Genomic DNA, 21,296 nt, shown 5'->3' with positions numbered 1-21,296 from the left:
TCATCTCAATGAATCTCATTTCAAGAACATGATAAAAGTCACTGTGTTAGAGTCAGAGAAAGGTATAGCACAGAAACAGCCCCTTGGGCCCACCAGGTCTCTGCCAACAATCAACCACTCACTTAGCTTGATCTCTTTTTTAAATTCTCATCAACTCCCCACAGATTCTACATTTTACCTGCACTCTCAGAGCAAATTACAGTGGCCAAGTATTCCACCGCCACATTTTTGGGATGTTGGGGGAGACATGGGTACCTGGAGAAGATGGTCACAGGGAGAACATACGGCCTCCACAGAGAGGGCACCAAAGATCAGTATTGAAATCGGTCTCTGGCATTGCGCAGCAGTGGCTCCACTACATCTATAGAAAAACTGTGCTGTGGCAGAAGTTAAAAAACAACACAATTTTACAGTTCTAAATACAGGACTTATTGCCCATTTCTGAGGCTGATGAAGAGCCCAGGACATCCAGTCTCCTTTAAATCCCACGACCCTAGAACGCATCCCATAGTTGTGACGACAGACGTTGACGAGAATAGTCAGGACCCAAATGCTGAGAATCTGAGACAAGGATTGAGACACGGCATGAAACTGGAACGAGAAGAAAACTGAGCAGAAAGCAAAGCGCTGGGCGATATCTGTAACTGAGCTTCCAATTGAGCAGTGAGGCTTCACTCAGGTGTTCCTTCAATACTGAATTCTTGGCATCAAAACATGATCGTCAATTAGTGGGATGATCCTGAACCCTTACGTTCAGCGCCAGCTATCCATACTCCAGTGGTTAATGTCTAAACTGGCACAGTTGAGTAAGACTCGTAGTTATATCTTGTTGTTTCAGAGATACTTAAATAACTCCACTGGCTGCTCATGCCAGCATCTGAATGCTCTTTTAAGAAAACCCATTTTGAAATCTAGAAAGACTTAGCAGCATAACTGCAACAAAAGTTCCCTCTAATTATTCCAGCTCTACAGTCATCTAACCTGCAGTTTTTAAAAGGATTGCCATAAGCCAACAACAATGAGAGTGTCATGTACATAAGTGAGATAGCACTGCATGATGCTATTGATCATGTGTGTATTGCAGAGTGATCTGAAGAAAGCCTAAAATAAGCCAGACACTCTTCGCAATGTTTCCCACATGTTACACTGCATGTAACTTCCATTGTAAACTGGGAATGTACAAGAGTCTATAAGTGAAAAGGATCGAATAGAAAAGAATTGAAGCTGTAAAAAGTAACCAAGTGGTCAAACAAATTGCTTGTATAGTTGTGGTAGGGTAAGTGCAGAAGTATGGGATTAATTACCCTTACTTCGATGTTGAGACTTAAAGCGCATTGATGAGCACAAGAGAAGTAAGGTATTGTGTAAGGGGACATGACTACCTGTGTGGCTGCATCAGGCTGTGCTTTGAAGTACCTAGTCACCAAATGCTGCTATGTACAGAGGATCTACCTGTCCTCATTGCTGCAGAGAGTAGACCTGTCCATTGGACTTTGCTACACTATTTACCCTTCATGGAAAAGTTCTTCTCAGACAACAGCTTGGACCATGACCATCAGGGAGTGGTCAGCTTAGAACATCCTGTAGGGACTGTGAGTCAAAGACACAATGTATGCAGAAGCCTATTCTCTGAGGAAACTTTCTAAACCACCTCTCAGAAAGCCTCACCACTGGAACTCACCAACGAGCCCGGATGGCAGTGAGAGGGGCACTCCCCATCAGATCCTCCCAGATCCTTACATTCGGAATTTCACTCCTAACAAATGCGTCCTTCAGTACATCTGCAATGAGGGTAAGATGGTCAACCAGCTGTCCACAGACTGTGCATTTGCAAGGAAGATCTGGAGGAGGATGAAAGGGTCACAAGCAGTTATTAGCAGCAGACTCTGACGTACGGGCTGATCCCAGGAATGCATATCAAGAAAGACAAGTGCTGACGGAAGATCACCAACAAGGTGAAAGACACTGTAGAATCTTTCCAAAATGTCTTCATCTTCCAGTAAATGAGATGAGTGGAAGGGAGTGTGGCCATCTGACACAGGACCAAGCTGCAGGACAATGTGCTGAAGAACACATTGAAACACAGAGACTTTGTAGGGAAGAAATGTAGTCTAGGATCCCTTTGCCTCTCAACACTAAGGTGCTAAGTTCAGCGTAGAAGCTTCTCAAACACTTGAATTAACCGGGAGGCCACATGAATGGTATTGGTGCTATCCACACAAAATATGCTAATACTTCTACTGCATAGAACACTGCAAATGCATGACAGAATAACACTACAGATGTAAAGAGCCACAACTGTGATTTGTACTCGTATGTCTTTTTTCTAATGAATGAAAGACCCTGTAACTGCTGAAGACCACATGGTGCGAGATGCAGATTGCACTGTGTGGAACTTTGCAGTTTATGATAAAGTTTTTTTTTCTGAAAAAGTAATTCGATTCTTATGTAGAATGGATTAAATCTTCTTCAGGGCAAGCTGCACTGTTAAAGTTGAGGGCGTGCGTGAAATTGTTCCCACACAAAATGAAGTCATAGGAGGGCATAAAAAAGCAATCTTAGCAAAAGAGAATGACTCAGATCTATGTGCCTCCTGGTGACATGCAAGTCAAAAATCAAAATGAAGTATTATTTTTATTTATTGATTCATGGGTTCTGGATATCACTGGCAACATCAGTATTTGTTCTCCATCTCTGCTGGCTCCTGAACTGAAGAGGTTGTTGTTCGGTCTAATCACATTCAAGTTTGACTAAGTATGATATTATTCACTAAGTAGAAAGATCCAAGACCAAGCTAGATTGCAAAAACCCACACATGTAGAATCAGAAACCAAAGGTCAGTTGAGATTGTAACTGCCTACACTAAAACTCCAATGATCTGACACTGGGAACATTGACAGTACTGGTTGAGCAAATTTTCTGAACCACTGGATATTAAAACACACACTTATTTCACTTTTTCAGATGTTACTCTGAAATTAGTTGTCTAGTTTAAAGGGAGCGGGAGATGTATGAACACCCCGAATCCTGACTCTGGTTGCAAGTCAATCCAGGTTCCTGTCCTTCTAGTTTTCTGGATTTCAACCCTGGCTTCACCCATCCTGTTGGCCCACATCTAACTGCATTTGAACCTTTGGTACTCATTCTGGGTTAATGAGCAAGACAGATGCTGGACCATCAGGATTTCTGAACAAGTGGATGCTGGGTTGCTGGGATTTTACTAATCTGTCATCAGAATCAGACCCACTGACACATGCTGCGAAATTTGTTGCTTTGTGGCAGTGGTACAGTGCAAGACAAGGTGCAATAAAAAATGAAAAAAAAACTAAAATAAATAGTGCAAAAAAGGAACAGTGAGGTAGTGTTCATTTTGGTGCCTTTAAAACCAAGCATCTTGGGCCAAATTTATTTGTAATTTAACAATGAGAAAATTTAACCTGAATTATTACATACATGATGAAATATTCGACCTTTCATCTGCAATAGAAATAGCTTTTGAAAAATACTGAAGAACTTTTGCAAATACATACAGTAAGTAGTATCATTATCATTGTCACGTACAGGCAGAAGAAGGAGCTCCAACAGCAAACCTAAGTCATGTGAATAAATTTGGTATGAAAGGTGGGATAGATGGAAAAGCTGCTCTCAATGTAATGAAGACCATCCATCATGAGTCTACCAGGTTAGAGCAGTGAAATATTTCTAGTGAAAAAAAAATAGGCATAAATTCTTAGGGTAAGAGGATTGCAAGTCAGGATAATGTCAGCATGGAGATTCTCAATTCAAACAACACACAGCTAAGGCACGGACAACACTGATGTTGATGCGCAATTTGGCGAGTGAAGGTTAAGCAACACATAGCGGTAATAAAAATTGTAACTACTTTAAAATGAAAGTGGAATTTAATGATTAGTATGTCGATAGGAACATCAATACAGCCGCTGACTGTTCTATTACAACTAGCTACATTACAGTGTGAAGTCATCAACCACAATATTGCAGGCTACCATGGATAAGATGCCAAACTGATTCCAAACAGTCAATGCAACAAGATGTTTTTTTAAAAAAACAGAACTGCAAATGGAAAATCCTACAAAATTAGTGGATATGGCCCAGTCCATCAGGGGTAAAATCCTCCCCACCAGGGGTTCCCAACCTGGGGTCCACGGACCCCTTGCTTAATGGCATTGGTCCATGGCATAAGAAATGTTAGGAGCCCCTGTCACCCACCATGGAGCTCATCTACACTGAGCATTGTTGCAGGAAAGCAGCATCCATCTTCAGACTCCCCCACCACCAAAGCTCTCTTCCCACAGCTGCCATCAGGAGCCACAGGACTCTCACCACCAGGTTCAGGATCAGTTATTACCCTTCAACCATCAGGCTCTTGAACCAAACCACTTACCCCATCATTGTAATGTTCCCACAACCTATAGACTCACTTTCAAGAACTCTTATGTTCTTGATATTTATTATTTATTTATTACTATTATTTATTTCTTTTTGTATTTGCACAGTTCGTTGTATTTTGCACACTGGTTGAACACACAAAATGGTGTGGTCTTTCACTGATTTTGTTATGGTTATTGTTCTATTACTGATTTATTGAATGTGCCCACAAGAAAATTAATCTCAGGATTGTACAGTACATGATGACATATATGTAATTTGATAATAAATTTACTTTGAACTTTTAGCTTTGAACATAGAGAAGGAATATATCCAACTACCTGAAGAAGTTTCAGAGGGATTCATGAGATAATGTGGGCCCCAGAAAATCTGAAAATTTCTCCAAAACTTCCCAGGCAAGAGCCTATATTATTCTGTGCTCCCACTGGACCTTGACACAGTAGCAACTCCACAGCTGTTGAAGGATCAGGAAAGGAACCAAAGAAAGTATACAATTTCTGCAAACGAGCCTTAGTGAAACTCTTATAGCCCACTACAAACACCCCACAATGTTAAAATTAATTTATGGTGCCATCAGTTGTGCATTTGGGCCAAGTATAAGCCACTTTACAGAAAATAGCTGTGAGAAGCCCATTGGCTTTGGACACTAATGAACAGTTGGAGGAAATATAGTCAGGTGGAAAACAAGACATTGGGAATTATATCTGGGATCACAAAGTGCCTCCATGTCTTATTAGGAAGACCCTTATATTGGTCAATGACCACAACATTCATTGATCCACAATTCCAACAATGGGAGCTTGAGAAAGCAGTGGTGGTCCATTCTGCTGTGCCGTTATGAGTATGTGATTCAAAACTGAGCATCCAAACAGAAAGATGTAGTAGATGTGGCATCTAAATTACTGCATACAATCACAAATGGATAATAGAGGGTGCAATACTTGTGCTACTGGCTGTAGAGAATGATCTCCTGTAATATCTAGGTAGATAGTAAAAATGGCACAGTATTAAAGCAAGTCTGGATCGATTTTGACATGCTTGGATGAGAATATAGAGCCTTTTTATCACAGGGGTTACAATCTATCCAGAAATCATCAGTGCATCAATTTCTACCGAAGTATTACAAAGCAGAATAGTGAAACATCACTGGAAGCATCTGTAGATTTCTGAAATCTTTAGATTATTGACCTGGGTTAAGCAAGGATTTGGAAAAGCTGGCCAAATAACACACTGATCGCAGCTGCTGAGAGCACCACCCCAAATGAATAGACTGAGTATACAACAGAAGAACTCACATAATTTTCATGACATGTGAACTTTGCAAGGAGATTCTGTTGGACAATGGTGCAGAGTCCTGGTCATTTCACTCTGCACAGCTTGTGATAGAAAATGGGATCAAATATCACTTCAAATATCTCACTGTCCATCTCCAAAATGGAGACCAATACGTACAGTGAAAGAAGTGGGAAATTTTGAAAGTTATTCAAGAAGGATCAGGTCTTGCTGTAAAGCGTCAGCCCACAGATTTATTTTTCTCTAAGCTGCAGACCATGATGGAATAAACACCAGTGGAACTGCTGATGCACAGACTATTCAGATTGAGAGGAAAGCTGCAAGCTGCAGCTGAACCCAAAGGAAACATCACGCAGTACTCTGTGATAAGCAGGTGGACAGTATGAATAAAGTACATTTATCAGAGAGATTGTGACAATACATGATTTCCTGAGTTTGAAACCAATTGTTTAAACTTGCAAATATTCCAGTGTTATCAGAATACTTCCATCCATTCCTTCCAAAAATGGAAACAGTACAATATATTAAAAAAGAATGAGATGAACTAGATCACGTGTCATTGAGAAAACGTTTGAATAAAGCAGACACTTGCTGAGTCTGACTATGTTGCCTATGCGCTACTCTCCATCCTCTGTCAGAGACAAGAGCAATTCTATTTGCACTATCTGTCCACTTCAACATGGAATACAAGGGAGAAGGAATTCTCCTGATTGCATTGCATATCATTGCATATCTGTCCACCTTAATGTGGAACATAAGGGGAAATTGCATTGCTGCATATCAAGCAGGCTGTTCATCACAAGCCTGTCTCACTGACATCCTCTTTCTTCTGTCCCCTGAGCTCTACTCATTCCCATCCCAGCCTGTCCTCCTCCATGAGAAACTGCCAATGTCTACGAGGGCCTATTTCCAATCAGGCCAAGGTTCATTGTCATCTTTTTTAGATTCATGAGAGTTATACAACCTTGAAACAGGCCCTTTAGTCCAAATCATCCATGCTGAACAAGGTATCTGTCTGAGCTCAACCTGGTATCTTGTGTTTGATCCACATCCCTCTGAACCTTTTATTTTATTATTTTATCTGTTCAATTTTTTAAAAGTATTGTAATAATATCCACCTCAACCACTTTCACTGGCAACTTGTTTCATATAGCCACCACTCCCTGTGTGAAAAACATGCCCCTTAGATGCCTTTAAAATCTCTCCCCGCACGTTAAACCTATGCCCTCTAGCTCTACATTCCCTTATACTGGGAAAAAGATTTTGACCATCCACATTATCTACACCCCTTATGATTTTAAAAGTATCCATAAGGTGATCCCTCAGCTGCCTACACTGTGTGGAAAAAAGTCCCAACTGATCCAGCCTCTCCTTGTAACCCAAATGCTCTAATTCCAGCAACATCCTCATGATCTTTTTTACACCCTTTCCAGATTAATGACATTCTTCCTACAGCTGGGTGAACAGACCTGCACACAATACTCCACGTGGTCTCACCTTCTTAACCACCTGTGTTGCTACTTTCAGGGAAATGCGCCCCCTAGGTCTTCTGTTCTACAGCATTCTCTAGGACTTTGCCCATTACTGTGTAAGTCTTGCCCTGGTTTCACAAAATGCAACACTTTGCACTGGTCTGGGTTAAATTCCATCTACCATTTCTTGGCCTCCTCTGTCATTTCATCTAGATCCTGGGGTAATCTGAGCTAATTCTTTTCACTATCCTGTCATTCTCTTGCTTGGGCTGATGTGCTGACCATATGCCAATCCATTACTCCCACCAAGTAATCGCTTCCAAAGACATTGCAGATTGTGGGTGGAAATGGAATATGTATTTGTGTTTAGTGATAAAATAAACGATCATCATTTCCCTATGTATATCCCATATCCCTCTGAGCCTTGCCCCTCCATATATCTACAGTACATTAAATAGAATTACAACATTTCATAACCCTCAGTAAACATCCACATCTGAACTTACAATAGAATATTGTACAATGGTCAGTGAATGATCAGTACATCTGTCCAATGGAACTTGTACACCCTAACCAACACGGATGCAGTGACGTGTCCAAAACTAGAAAACATAGGGTTGGGGTGAGAGGTCAGATGTTTAGATTGGACCTGAGGAATTGTTCTTTCCACCTAGAGTTCATACAAACTAATATATAGGAACTGAAGTAGTCTATTCTGCCCTTTCAACATGATCACAGCCTCTTCTTCTCATCTGTACCAGATCTTCATAGCCCTCAATTTCCTCGTCTTTCAAAAAAAAAATCTGTTTCCTTTTTACACGTTCCCAGTCTCAGAATTTGAGAATTCAAGAGGGTCCACTATGCTGAATAGGTGATCGAAGCAGAGACTTCCAAAACATTTAAGAAGTATGTAGACGAACACTTGAATGGCCAAGTACAGGTAAGTTGATAAAGATAAGAAAAGATTATCTTTATAAAGATTAGCTTTATTTGTCACATGTGCATTAAAACATACAGTGAAATGAGTTGTTTGGTGTCAACGATCAGCACAGTCTGAAACATACTGGGGGGCGAAGGGTGCAGCCCACAAGTGCCACTATGCTTCCAGCACTAACGTAGCTTGCCCACAACTTACTAACACTAACTTGTATGTCTTTGGAATGTGGGTGGAAACCGGAGCAACCAGGGAAAAGCCACATGCTGACGGGGAGAAGCTACAAATTCCTTTCGGACCGAGGTGGGAATTGGCGCTGTAAAGTGCTCCCGTGCTGCCCATTAGTATAGACGGATGCTTGAAGGTCAGTGTGGATATGTTAGGCCCAAGGGTCTGCTTTGTGCTGTATGAGTCTGTGGTTCTATGACAGTGACAAACTATTCAGCCTGAATGGACAACATCAACCCAACTGAGTTGAGACCCACAGTCATCAATAATAACTGTTTCAAGAGACAATCAAACTGATTTGATAGACAGCTCGGTCTTTAACTTTACTGGCACAGCAACACCTCTGACTATACTGAGATATGACAATCAGTCCAAGTCACACTGACAGATGCAAGAATCAATCTAATTGTACAAACAAAGTTAGCTGACTGTGGTGAAAGACAAGGGAATCAATATCATTTTCCAGAGAGAATCTATTCATCCAACTGCCTGGAAACACGAAATACTGAAGAAAACAATCTGTTGACAGTCCGAGAAACAGGGGACACCTATCTGAGTGAAGCAATCTTCTGGCTGAGGCAGGATCCAACCCTTCCAATTACCTCCTCATCAGCCAGCTCTCAATCATTGGCAAAGAGGTAGAAGGTGTCAGCAACAGCGCTATCAAGCAGTCCTTACCACTTAAGTGTCAGCTGTGCCTCAGTTGGTAGTGCACTTGCCAGGAGTTGGAGCACTCTGGAGTGTGAATTGATTGTAAAATCCAGACGGACACTTCAGCATTGCATTGTCTTTCAGATGAGATATTAAACCAAGGCCTTCTGTCACATGGATAGAAAAGCTTTCTTTTTTATTATTTTACACACAGCACCCATTAACCCCATAAATTACCTCACTAATTCAGTTTACCCAATCATTATGTGCAAACTTACTGTGTGAAAGTCATCTGCCGCACTTCCCCCATTTTAAATACAGGAACACTACAAAAATACTTGATTAATGTCAACATGATTTGGGATATACTGAGAGTGCAGTGAAATGTGCTGTGATAAAGCAAGCTGTTTTTCTTTTTGATGTTTGGTTTAGATTTCATCAGGACCAGTTTGACCTAACCTCGAGGACCTATCCTGGTTCCAGCATATCGCTTTATATTAGGACAGTTGCTTAGGACAGTGTGCTAGACCCAACCTCTTCAATTGCTTCATCATCAGGCCAGATATATGAATATCCATTGATAATGGCACAGCATTCAATTTGATTTTCAAATATAAAGGCAAGACAGCAGCTATACTTCATTAGGAGTTTGAGGAGATTTGGTACGTCACCTAAGACACTCGAAAGTTTCTACAAAAGTACTGTGAAGAGCATTCTGACTGGCTGCATCACTGTCTGGTATTGGGGTGGGGGAAACTCCTGCAATAGGATCGAAGTAAACTGCAGAGAGTTGTAAAATTAGTCATCTCCATCATGGGCAAAAGCCTCTGTGATATCCAAAACATCTTCAAGAGGCAGTGCCTCAAAAAGGCTACGTCCATCTTTAAGGACTCTCACTATCCAGGACATACCAGTTTCTCATTGTTACCATCAGGTAGGAGGTACAGAAGCCTGAAGGCACACACTCAGCAATTCAGGAACAGCTTCTTCCCCTCTACCATCCGATTTCTAAATGGACATTGAACCACGAACACTACCTCACTACTTTTTAAAATTTGTTTTTGCACTACTTATTTAATTTAATTATTGTATATACACATATATACTTCCTGTAATTCACAGTTTTTTAATATCTATCATGTATTGCATTGTACTGCTGCTGTTAAGTTAACAAACTTCATGGCATATACTGACTAAATTAAACCTGATTCTGATTCTGACTCTGATCCAGACCTCACTGCAGCCTTGGGTCAAACACTGAGCAAACTGCTGAATTTCAGAGAAGGGGTTAGAGTGGCTGTCCTTGATTCCAAAGCACCATCTGTCAAATGCGGCATTAAGATGTCCTGAAAATTGGGGATCAGGTAAAAGCTCTGAACTATCTGAAGCACTAACTCGCTAAGTATTGCTGGTGGACAAGAATTTTGTCCTGGGACTTTGGTCTTGGAGTTGCTTAGGACAGTGTGCTAGACCCAACCTCTTTAATTGCTTCATCATCAGGCCAGATATATGAATATCCATTGATAATGGCACAGCATTCAATTTGATTTTCAAATATAAAGCAGTACTTGTGTGTTTTCAGCAACATTTAGACTCCATTCAGGCTTGGTTAATAAGACCACTTCCAACAACAAAGATGTCACCTTTCTCTCCCACAGTTTTCAATAGAATTGTCTAGTTTCCCACTGTCACCAGCTTGGAGATTACCACTGGAATTTAGCTGGTCCACCAACACAGGTACTGTGTGTGTGGGCACGATATACTCTATCTGGTAGAAGAGCAGGTACTCGGAGGCGAGGAATAAGGTTGATCAAGTGATCAAAAAGGAGGGGTCTGTGGAAGAAAATTATAAAGTTAAGATTAATTTTGAATTAAACGTTGTTGTCAAGCTTGACTAGCTAAATATTGCTCAAGACCTGGGTCATGAGGGTGACGGGATAAGAGACAGGCACTGCCTTGCTTGTGTCAGCTAACAATGGCCAGACATTGATCATGCCTGAAGTGAGGTTTTGTTAACTTTTTCCAAGATTGTCTAGCAAGTATCAAATCGAGGAACTAACTGTAGACATGTACTGTATCTCTGATCTTGTGCCTCACGTGGGAATGTTAGTAAACTTGCTGATACCTAACAAGTGCTTTGGAAAACGCTGACCAAGTATGTTTAGCTGTTGGCTATTGCCCAAAATTTACTGTATAAATCTAAGATGCAACCTGATATTGTCGGAGTTGTAAGACAACTCCTCCCCATGATCATGTAATAAAAGGGTTAACCGTATACTGGGGTCTTTGTTCCCTAACAGAGTAAAGTCTCTCATAGTGATTGTCGATGAAACTCTTTTACAGTAAATCAGAGTAAATTCTTCTGCAGCTAGATATTCTATTGAGTTTCTTTCCTTCTAGCACTCCAAAGCATTTCCCCCACATTCAAAGCAAATTAAGAGAATGAAGAAATATTTGTTTCTTAGTAACATTCTTCCAGAAGAGACAAGCTCAGTAAATATTTAAACAATTAATGTTCCTATTTTACACATACTTTAGGAGGTGAAGAGGGTGAGGCAGCAGTTAGATATTGGCTCCTGTCAGATGCCTTACCATTCAATGAGATTGTGGTTTCCTTGTCCTCATGTCACACATCTGCATCATTCCATTCAAATCCAATCTTACTGGATTTCTGACTTGGATACACTTAGCTCCTGAGTGTCCATCTCTCCCTTATGTGTGTATACACACACACACACACACACACACACACACACACACACACACACACACACACACACACACACACACACACACACACACACACACACACGCGTATATATATATCTATATATATATAAAAAAAATATATCTGTATATGTGTGTGTGTCCTGAATTAATTACCCATTATTTAGCAATACCTATTGCGGATACTCCACCGAGAAGAACAAATCTACCATCCCTAGAATTACACACCATTTACCTTACGGGTCACATGCAGTGAAATGTATCATTTGCGTCGATGAGGAAGGGCTGGGGGCAGCTCACAAGTGTCACCGCATTTAGCATGCTCACAGCTAACTATTCATAACCCATGCACCTTTGGAACGTGGGAGGAAACTAGAGCATCACAGGAAGAACATAAAAACTCATTACAGACTGTGGCAGGATTGAATCCCGATCTTCCAGTCACAGGTAATGAAAAGTGTTATGCTAAGGGTGCACTCCAGCAGCTCACCAAAACTTCTTCAACTGCACCCCTGTTCTGACCATGATGTCTTAAAAAGGTCAAGGAAAGCAGATCCATAAAAAGAAAGAAAGAAAGGTGGGGGGAAGGGTAAAAACAATCTGTTAAGATCACATACAGATGATAGGTCTGATAGAGAAACCAAGGTAGCTGAAGTTGTAAAATTTGATACTGGGTTTGGAAGACAGCAATGTGCCCAGACAGTTTGATGAGGTGCTTGTTGTAGGCCTCACCGTGACAGTGCAAGAGGCGGGGATAATGGGATTGGCATAGAATTTCCCAGGCTAGGGGAGTCTGAAACTGGAGGGCATAGGTTTGTGAGAGGGGTAAAATACAAAGTGATTCCAAGGGGCAAGTTTTTCCACACAATGGTGGTGGGAATATGGAACGAGCTGCCAGAGGAGCTGGTAGAGGTGGGTACAATTACATTTAAAAGACATCTAGAGAACTATATGGAAAGGAAGGGTTGAGAAAGATATGGGACAAATTGAAATCGCTCATGAAGACACCTTGGTCAGCACTGATGAGTTGGGCTGAAGCATTTATTTTCATACTATATAAGTGTGATTTTGAGATATTGTGCCAATTTCCCTTCAATCACAGACATCCTGATTCTGAAATCTTTTACTGTCATGGGTTAAAATCCGAGTGCTACCTCATTAACAACATTGTGGAAGCAGATTCACCATTACAACTGCCACTCATCAGAGGGACAAATGTAATGAGGGATATGCAATGAGTTCTCATTTTCCCAATGATGCTCAATTAACATCTAAATGTGATTCTGACTTTACTCCATTACCTTTTTCTTTTACAAACGTCTCCAGTGTGTGACAGCTTCCATGATGATGGATTACCTTTCCCACATTTTTAAACCTCTTCCTTCAAATGTTTGTCCCTACTGTACTCCATCTGCTGAGACAAATGGTCTACTTTGACCAGTGACCAAGCTAAATCATTTCTCCTCGTCTTCTCCTATTTTTTCAGCTGGCACAGATAACCATTGTCCAACACTTCCTCGGGAGGCTATAAGAAATTGGTACATTTCCTTTGACCCTCACCAATTTTTATCGGTGCACCACAGAAAGCATCCCAGCTGGATACATCATGGCTTGGTATGGTAACTGTTCTGCCCGTGACCACAAGAAAATACAGAGTTGTGGACACAGCTCAGCACATCACAGAAACCAGCCTCTCCTCCATGGACTCTGTCTACACTTCTCACTACTTCAGTAAAACAGCCAACATAAGACTCCACCCACACTGGACATTTTCCCTTCTCCTTTCTTCCATTAGATAGAAAATATACAAGTCTGAAAGCATGTACCACCAGGCTTAAGGAGAACTTTTATCCCACTGTTATAAGACTATTAAATAGAATGCCAAGGTGGACTGTTGACCTTAAAATCTATCCCATTGTGACACCTTACTGTACCTGTTCTTCTTGCTTTCTATACTCTGACACTTTGTTTTGAACTCTGTTATTGTTTTATCTCATACTATCTCATTGCACTGTTGCAATGAATTGACTTGTATTGACAGTGTTCAAGACAAGTTTCTCACTGTACATTAGCTTGGTACAGGCGACTATAATAAACCCATTTCTCCAGCACTGCCCTGCTGGCTGGCATCTCACTGGTCCCATTCTTATCTCTCTAGACATTGTCAGCAGAAATGACTCCTTTTCCCAGTACTAATCCTTGGGCTAGCCTGCTTCTCAATTACATTTTTCCCTTCAATGGCATTACCTGGAAACAATGCTCCATGTACACTGTTCAGAGCTGGATGTCCCTTTACTATTTTCATGTGCAATTAAAATCAAAGACAGAAAAAAATGAAAACCAGTTCTACATCTGGTGAGAAATACAATACTGTTAAATATAAAAAAAACACTCCAGGAATTGTCACTTTTTGAAATTGAAATTCACAACATAGGCTTGATCTCCAGTTCCTGAGCTGAGCTGGAGCACTACGAGTAGGAAGGCTGATGTATTTGCTTTTAGATTTGCAAATTTGACAACCTCTTAAGTCGCAGAACCAGGAGAGATTTGGAGCACAAAGTGGAAAGCCCATTTAAAATCGGGAAATACATACTTCTGAGTTAGGACTTCAACACCTCCATGGAGCCGTCTTTGAGCTGTGTTGGCTACTAACCTCGTTTATGAAGGTCTGAGCTCCTCGTGGGCTCAACAGCAGGATGGCCCGACGTAGGGTGTCCCGGTAACGGTTCAGCTCCTCAGTCTTCATTGTGGTGAAGAGACTAGCAAAGATCCGACTGATGTTCTGGTCAATTCTCTGCAGAGACACGTCTAACCCTTGGCGGGAAGCTTGATCCAGGAACCCTTGCAGCCCTCGAATATCTGGCAACACAACCACAAGAGAATTTGTCAGCAACATAAGTGTCGTACATAAGAAGAACGAGCAAAGATGAGGCCAGCAATGTCCAGCATCTCAACAGGTAATCGTATCCTTTGATCCTCGTCATAACCTTTGGCTGTGAAGCTGTCAATCTTATTCACAAGACTTATATTTCAATAACCTTCCATTTTACTTGGTGAGTAAAGCCTCCCTTTTAAAGATCCTTTGTAGAATGTAAAGAGAGCATTTCACTGCTTCGGTAAAGCAACCAACATAATGAAGAGCTTCCCAGCCACCCAGGACATGCACTCTTCTCTCATCGAACAGAAGATACAAAACCCTGAAACGACATACCACCAGCCTCAATGACAGACTCTTTACTAATGTTGTAAGACTATTGAAATTTTACCTAACACGATGATGCAATAACCTCACAATCTACCTCAATACGGCTTTACACTTTATTGTCTGCCTGCTTGGTTTTTCCACTATAACTTTCTTTTTTAATCTTTTCATTAATATCAACATCTTGAGATAACAAAAATTGATACATAATTATTGGGATTACAAAATTAAAATGAACATAAAAGGATACATAAACAATAAGTACAATAAAGTTAAGTCTCCCAGAATCATACATGATACAAGTATAATATGAACAAGAAAAAAAAACAAACTGGGTATACAATATGAAAAAAAAGCAGAATGAGAAAAAGATTTACCCCAAATAACAAGAACTAATCTAACAAACTAACCACTCACTAAAAAAAAGAAAAAGAAAAGAAACATGGGCTGTTTATATCTAAGAAAAGACAAAAAATCATCAGTGTCATCAATTCCAATCCTCTCTACATATATATAATCAGAAACAGAAAAAAAAATAGGATTGGAAAAGGGTCAAATTACGTCCTATGAAAATATTGAATAAATGGCCTCTAAGTCTTTTCAAATTTAATAGGAGGATCATATATGACACTTCTAATTTTTTCCAAATTTAATCATAACATAGTTTGAGAAAACTAATGAAATGTGGTAGGGGGATTAATCTCTTTCCAATTCAACAAAATAGATCTTTTAGCCATTAATGTAAGAAATGCAATCATCCGATCATCAGAAGGAGATAAATGAATTGACTCTATCATTGGTAAACCAAAGATTGCGGTGATAGGATGAGGTTGTAAATCAATACTCAATACTGTAGAAATAATATCAAAAATATCTTTCCAATATTTTTTCAAAGATGGACATGACCAAAACATATGAGTTAGTGAGGCTGTCTCAGAATGACATCTGTCACATATAGGATTTATGTGGGAATAAAAATGAGCTAATTTATCCTTGGACATATGAGCCCTGTGCACAACTTTAAACTGTATCAACGAATGTTTGGAGCATATAGAGGATGAATTAACTAGTTGAAGAATTTTATCCCATTTCTCAATAGGAATAGTAAACTTAAGTTCCCTTTCCCAATCATTCTTTATTTTATATCCTAATTAACTGTAACACTTTATTCTGCATTCTGGTATTAATCTACCTCAATGTACTGATGTTCAAAGTAAATTTATTATCAAAGTACATATATATACAACCCTGAGATTTTGTTTCCAATAACCATAATGGAATCGATGAAAGACCGTGATGTGATGAAATAATCTGTATGGATGGCATACAAAACAAGGATTTTCACTGTACCTCAGTACGCGATTTTTAAAATTATTTCCTGAGTTACTTGCCACTGTGAATAGTTTGAAATCACAGTGACTGAGGATGGTGAAAGAGAGAGCAAGGCAGAAGATAAGATGGTAAAAATACATGGGTATTGGATGTGCAGATGTGTGCAAAAAGAGCAAGAAAGACATAGAGAGAGTCGGAAAGACATGGAAGAAAAGGGAGAGAAAGATTAAAGAATGTCACAGGGAAAAAGAAACCTTGGGGATTTCAGAGACAGAAGTTGAGGCAACATAAGACATAAAGGAGAGGGGGAGAGGGAGAGATAAGACAGACAGATAAAGATGGGTTAAAGTTTATGGACAGTTAAAAATGGATTTCTTATTGGAATTGAATTATTCAGCAGTTATTTAACTAATGGCAATAATTAAGACTGCCAGATTATTAATATATGCCAGACATATCTGTCCTTCCCCAAAGTTCTTGAACTTTCATTTTTTAAATTTTTCCTTTGTCCTTTCATCACTGCTTCCTGCTGAGCATAAAATACCAACTTAGGCTGCAGTACTTGACCAGTGAGCAGCTTCTGTTAAAAGGGACCAGCATGTTTCAAACATAGCCTTCCTTCAAAATGATTCATTTCAAATGGGCCCTTCAATGATATGGCATCATTATTAGAATGAAACCCTCCCATCAGTGCAGACTGAGCTCCCCTGTGACTTGCCAGCAGTGAGTGTCTGAAACATTCATCACTAATTTATAAAGGACAAGCGAGCTTTTTTTAAAAAATTGTTCTCTGAAGTAAATTAGAGAAAGCAGCTTGTGGAGGTACAATAAAGCCCAAATCCAATGCAACACAAACAAAAACAGATAAGGACACGAGGACCAAAGTGAATAAATATTAAATCAAAGACTAATTAGTTTTAAACAATCTTCATGGCTAACAAAATGATCAGACACATTCCCAAAATATTATTTCTTCCCAACAGCAAGCACGGATTTCTATCACTTTCAGCTTCCCTGTGGTGGTTTAATTATTTCATATGATGGCTCCTGTGCTACTGAATCAGAAAGTGTACTAAGATTCTGTCAGCAGTTTGGGATTGACATCTGAACATCTTAACACTTTCATTTATCTGTCTTGGAGGATTGTGTCTCCAAGGGTCAAACTTTATTCTTAAATTAACTTGAAATGGCTTCAGGCCTAACAACTTAGGCAGGAAAGTAGCGAGAGAGCATCGTGGGTGAACTCTGGTAATGGAAAGATTCTTTTTGAGCGTCTCGTCTTTCCATGAATATAAAGCACCATTAGTACTATTCAGAGATGCTTTTAAAATGGTCCATTTTCTGAATGCACTAGAAGGAGTTCATTCATACATATTCAGGAATATTGAGTCACACCACTCGACACCCACTGGGCTGTACAAAGTTGATAGGAGAGTGGTTTAGCTTAAGATGATCTAAGTGTTCAGAGTTTATTATATACACTCTGTGCAGTAATCAGCTCATGAAGCAACCATTCCTTCCCTTGTACAGTTTTCATCTGTAATCACTTTGTTCAGAGTATCAAAACATGTGAGAAATATGTCTTCCATTAATCAAAGCAAAGTGCATCCTACCCTTACTGGAAAAAAACTAAATTAACAAGATAGTTAGATTTTAGTAAGGGTGTCAGAGTTAGAGGTTTGACTGATCCTTCCAGTGACCTGTTCTCTGGTTGTACAAGATAAACAAAGAAGGTAGCCAGCACAGAGTGAGAGCAGTTTAGGGAATCATTCCTGAGCCCTTTACACGCCAGATTAAATAAGATCCCACCATCAAGGGTTTAAGGTGCTTCTGTTGCTGAAGAAAAATATCCCAATGCTCAGGCCTTTCATCCTGATGACCAAACAATTCACTCAGACTTTTGGAGGACATCTGTAGCTCAGCTTGGCTTGCTTTCTATCAATGGGCAATGATCTATAGGGGCTTGACATTTGCAACCTACTGATGCTTTTCAATACGGTTCCAATCTCTTCAGAGACACAAGATCATCCTTTAATCAGCCACACGTGGAGTTTTAGCCTGACACACTTACCATCGACAAGTTCAGAGAAGGTTCACAAGGCTAACACCTGGAATGGGCAGGTTGTCTTGTGAGGAAGGGCCAGGTTTGACAAAACTGCCTATTCAGGCAAGACCCATAACCTTCTAAACCTCTCTTAGCCACAGAACTGTCCAAATATCTTACAAATATTGCTCTTGAACCTGCCTCAACCACATCCTCTGTCAGCTTTTCCCACATGCATTCGACCTTTGTGTAAAAAAGATGTTCCTTTCCCCCCTTCCCCAAGTTCCTATAAAATACTTCCTCTCTCATCTTAAATCAATGCCCATTAGTTCTTGATTCCACAGCCTGGGGAAAAAACTGAGTGCTTTCAGCCCACCTATGCCCCGTGTGATTTTATGCAGCTCAGTCCTCTACACTCCAAGGAATAAACCCCCAGCCTGCCCAACACCCCCCCCCCCCCAATAACTAAGGCCCTCAAGTCCTGGCAAGAACCTTTTAAATCGTTTCTGCATTCTTTCCAGTTTACTAACACAGTACAGCGACCAAAACTGACATAGTTGAACTTGATTGAAATATTGAAGCTGATCCTGGGGGGTCTTGATAGAGTGGGTATGGGAGAATCTAGAATGAGCAGTCAATGTTCAACAATAAGGGGTCATGCCGAGATGAAGTAAATGTTTCCCTCTGAGGGTTTTGACGTTTTGGAAATCTCTTCCTCAAAGACCAGCAGAAACACAGTCTTAGTAGACATTTAGGACAGTGGTGTTTTAGGATGGAGAGACTTAAAAACTCCAACATGAGGACGAATATATAAAAGAATAGGAAATGTTCAAAGTACCTGTACCTATTGGCAGTTAAGGGAGAAGATGGGTTCACTAGTTATGAGATTATGCTTGAATCCCATGGGTTCAAATAAAATATCCCTGACTTTATTTCATCTTATTACATTTGCTTATTTCCTCTTTCCCTTTCTCTCCCTCCTCCTCAGAGCGAACCATTCACCAGAAAACTGATCAGCTGCCTTAGATGTTGCTGATTCCACATGAAAGATCTTCACATACACTGAAAGTTCTACAGAAACATAACCAACATAGAGACAGTTCAACTGCTTTGAATGTCATGGCTTGGTGAGCACTTTATTAAGTTCACCTGTACAGCTGCTCATAAATGCAAATCATAAATCAACTCATTACATAAAAACGTACACACATATTCAAGAGGTTCAGATTGTTGTTCAGACCAAACATCAGAATGGTGAAGAAATGTGATCTCAATGACTTGACTGTGGGATGATTGTTGGTGGCAAATGGGGTGGTTTGAGTATCTCAGAAACTGCTGATCTACTGGGATTTTCACATACTGCTGTCATTAGAGTGTACAGAGAATGATTTGAAAAACAAAAAAAAACATTCAGCGAGCGGCAGTTCTGTGAGTGAAAATGTCTTGTTAATGAGAGAGGTCAGAGGAGAATGGCCACACTGACAGGAAGGCTACAATAATTCGAACAACCATACATTACTATAGTGGCGTGCAGAATAGCATCTCTGAATGCACAACATGTTGAACCTTGAAGTGGATAAAGCAGCAAAAGACCACAAACATACAGGGGGTACCTAATAAAGTGGCCACTGAGTGTATTGTATGTGGAAACTTTCAATGGACCTATCCATATGAACTTTCCCACCATTAATGCTCTTTTTTGTTTAAGCAATAATTATTATATTATTTCTAAATAATGATTACTTCCAATTTTACAAGGAAAATATAGTTACCCAAGAGAGGAATGCAAAGAAGAATTCAATCATATGAATAATGTATGGTAAGAAGAAACTTAGCTGAAGGTAAGGAGCAAAGCGAAAGATCAGAACTATGTGGACAGTCAGGTGTGAGAATTATACATAAAGAGGAGTAATGATGGATAGGGAAGGATCATCTGGTCGAGCCATTGTAGCTGGTGAGACGGTAATTAGTCTCAAGGTACTATATGAAAAATATACATACATTCTTTGATAATAAATTTACTCTGACTTCAGTTTGAACTATTCAGAACATGTCACTGAAGCATTAAATAAATTGGACAAATTTATTCTAAAACAAATTGACCAGGGTTACACAAGACATAGTTCAATAATTCCTAGACCATTTCCTGATGCATGGAGCACTCTAAAAGGCCATAATGTATAGGAACGAATTAGGGCATTCAGCCGATTGAGTCTGCTCTGCAACCTCAATCATGGCTGATTTTTTTCCAACTTCATTCTCCCATCAATTTCCTTCACACCCACCCCCCAATCAATCAAGAACCTATCAATCTCCCCCTTAAATACACTCAATGACGTGGCCTCCACAGCTCTCTATGGCAATGATTTCCACAGATTTAACCAACATCTCACTGACCTAGGCACTGATTAATTAGCATATACAGATACATTTCCACAGCTGCTTGTTGTGTTCCTGGTCACAGCCATGCACAATGAGGAGATATTGAGATGGTATCATATGGAATTTTGTACCACACAGCAGGCACAGAGGATCACACATTCATCCTTCAACCAATTACCAGGTCCAAGATAGATACACTCAGTGACTTGGCCTCCATAGCCCTCCGTGACAATGATTCACCACCATCTGGCTGAAGAAATTACTCCTCACCTCAGTTTTAAAGGGGCCCTTCTTTAAAGGTAGAAAGGTCCACTCTAGGCCTGACCTCCCTTCAGTTAGCTGATGGTTGCTGGCAGCAGTCCACACTGGAAGTGGAGATATTCCCATGATTCTCATTCTGCATCGTCACCCAGTGTGACTCCTCCTACAGACATGGATCTAAAGGGAGAACAGGTGTGTCTAGATAGGCATCAGAGTCGGTAACGGACTAGGTGGGCTGCAAGGGGTCTGGTTCTGTGCTGCATGATTCCATGAAGACTAGATTCAGTTATGATGCCTTTTGGGAGCATTGTGCTGGCATAGTGAGAAGACGGGGTACCTAAGGAATAGAATCAGTCTTCA

General features: G+C 40.2%; 1 protein-coding gene across 1 annotated transcript in view; it reads right to left on the bottom strand.

The window, feature by feature from the left end:
* LOC140714256 (glutamate receptor ionotropic, delta-1-like) overlaps positions 1 to 21,296 on the bottom strand; it is an 870,844-nt gene that overhangs the window by 342,098 nt on the left and 507,450 nt on the right. The window contains exon 4 of the mRNA XM_073025312.1: positions 14,369 to 14,574. Within this exon, the coding sequence (XP_072881413.1) occupies positions 14,369 to 14,574 (206 nt within the window). The remainder of the gene's footprint in view (positions 1 to 14,368; positions 14,575 to 21,296) is intronic.

Source organism: Hemitrygon akajei, chromosome 21 (assembly GCF_048418815.1).
Source record: "Hemitrygon akajei chromosome 21, sHemAka1.3, whole genome shotgun sequence".
NCBI classification, from domain to species: Eukaryota; Metazoa; Chordata; class Chondrichthyes; order Myliobatiformes; family Dasyatidae; genus Hemitrygon; species Hemitrygon akajei.
The sequence above is the reverse complement of the archived record's forward strand: the minus strand, read 5'-3'. Positions and strand labels throughout refer to the sequence as shown.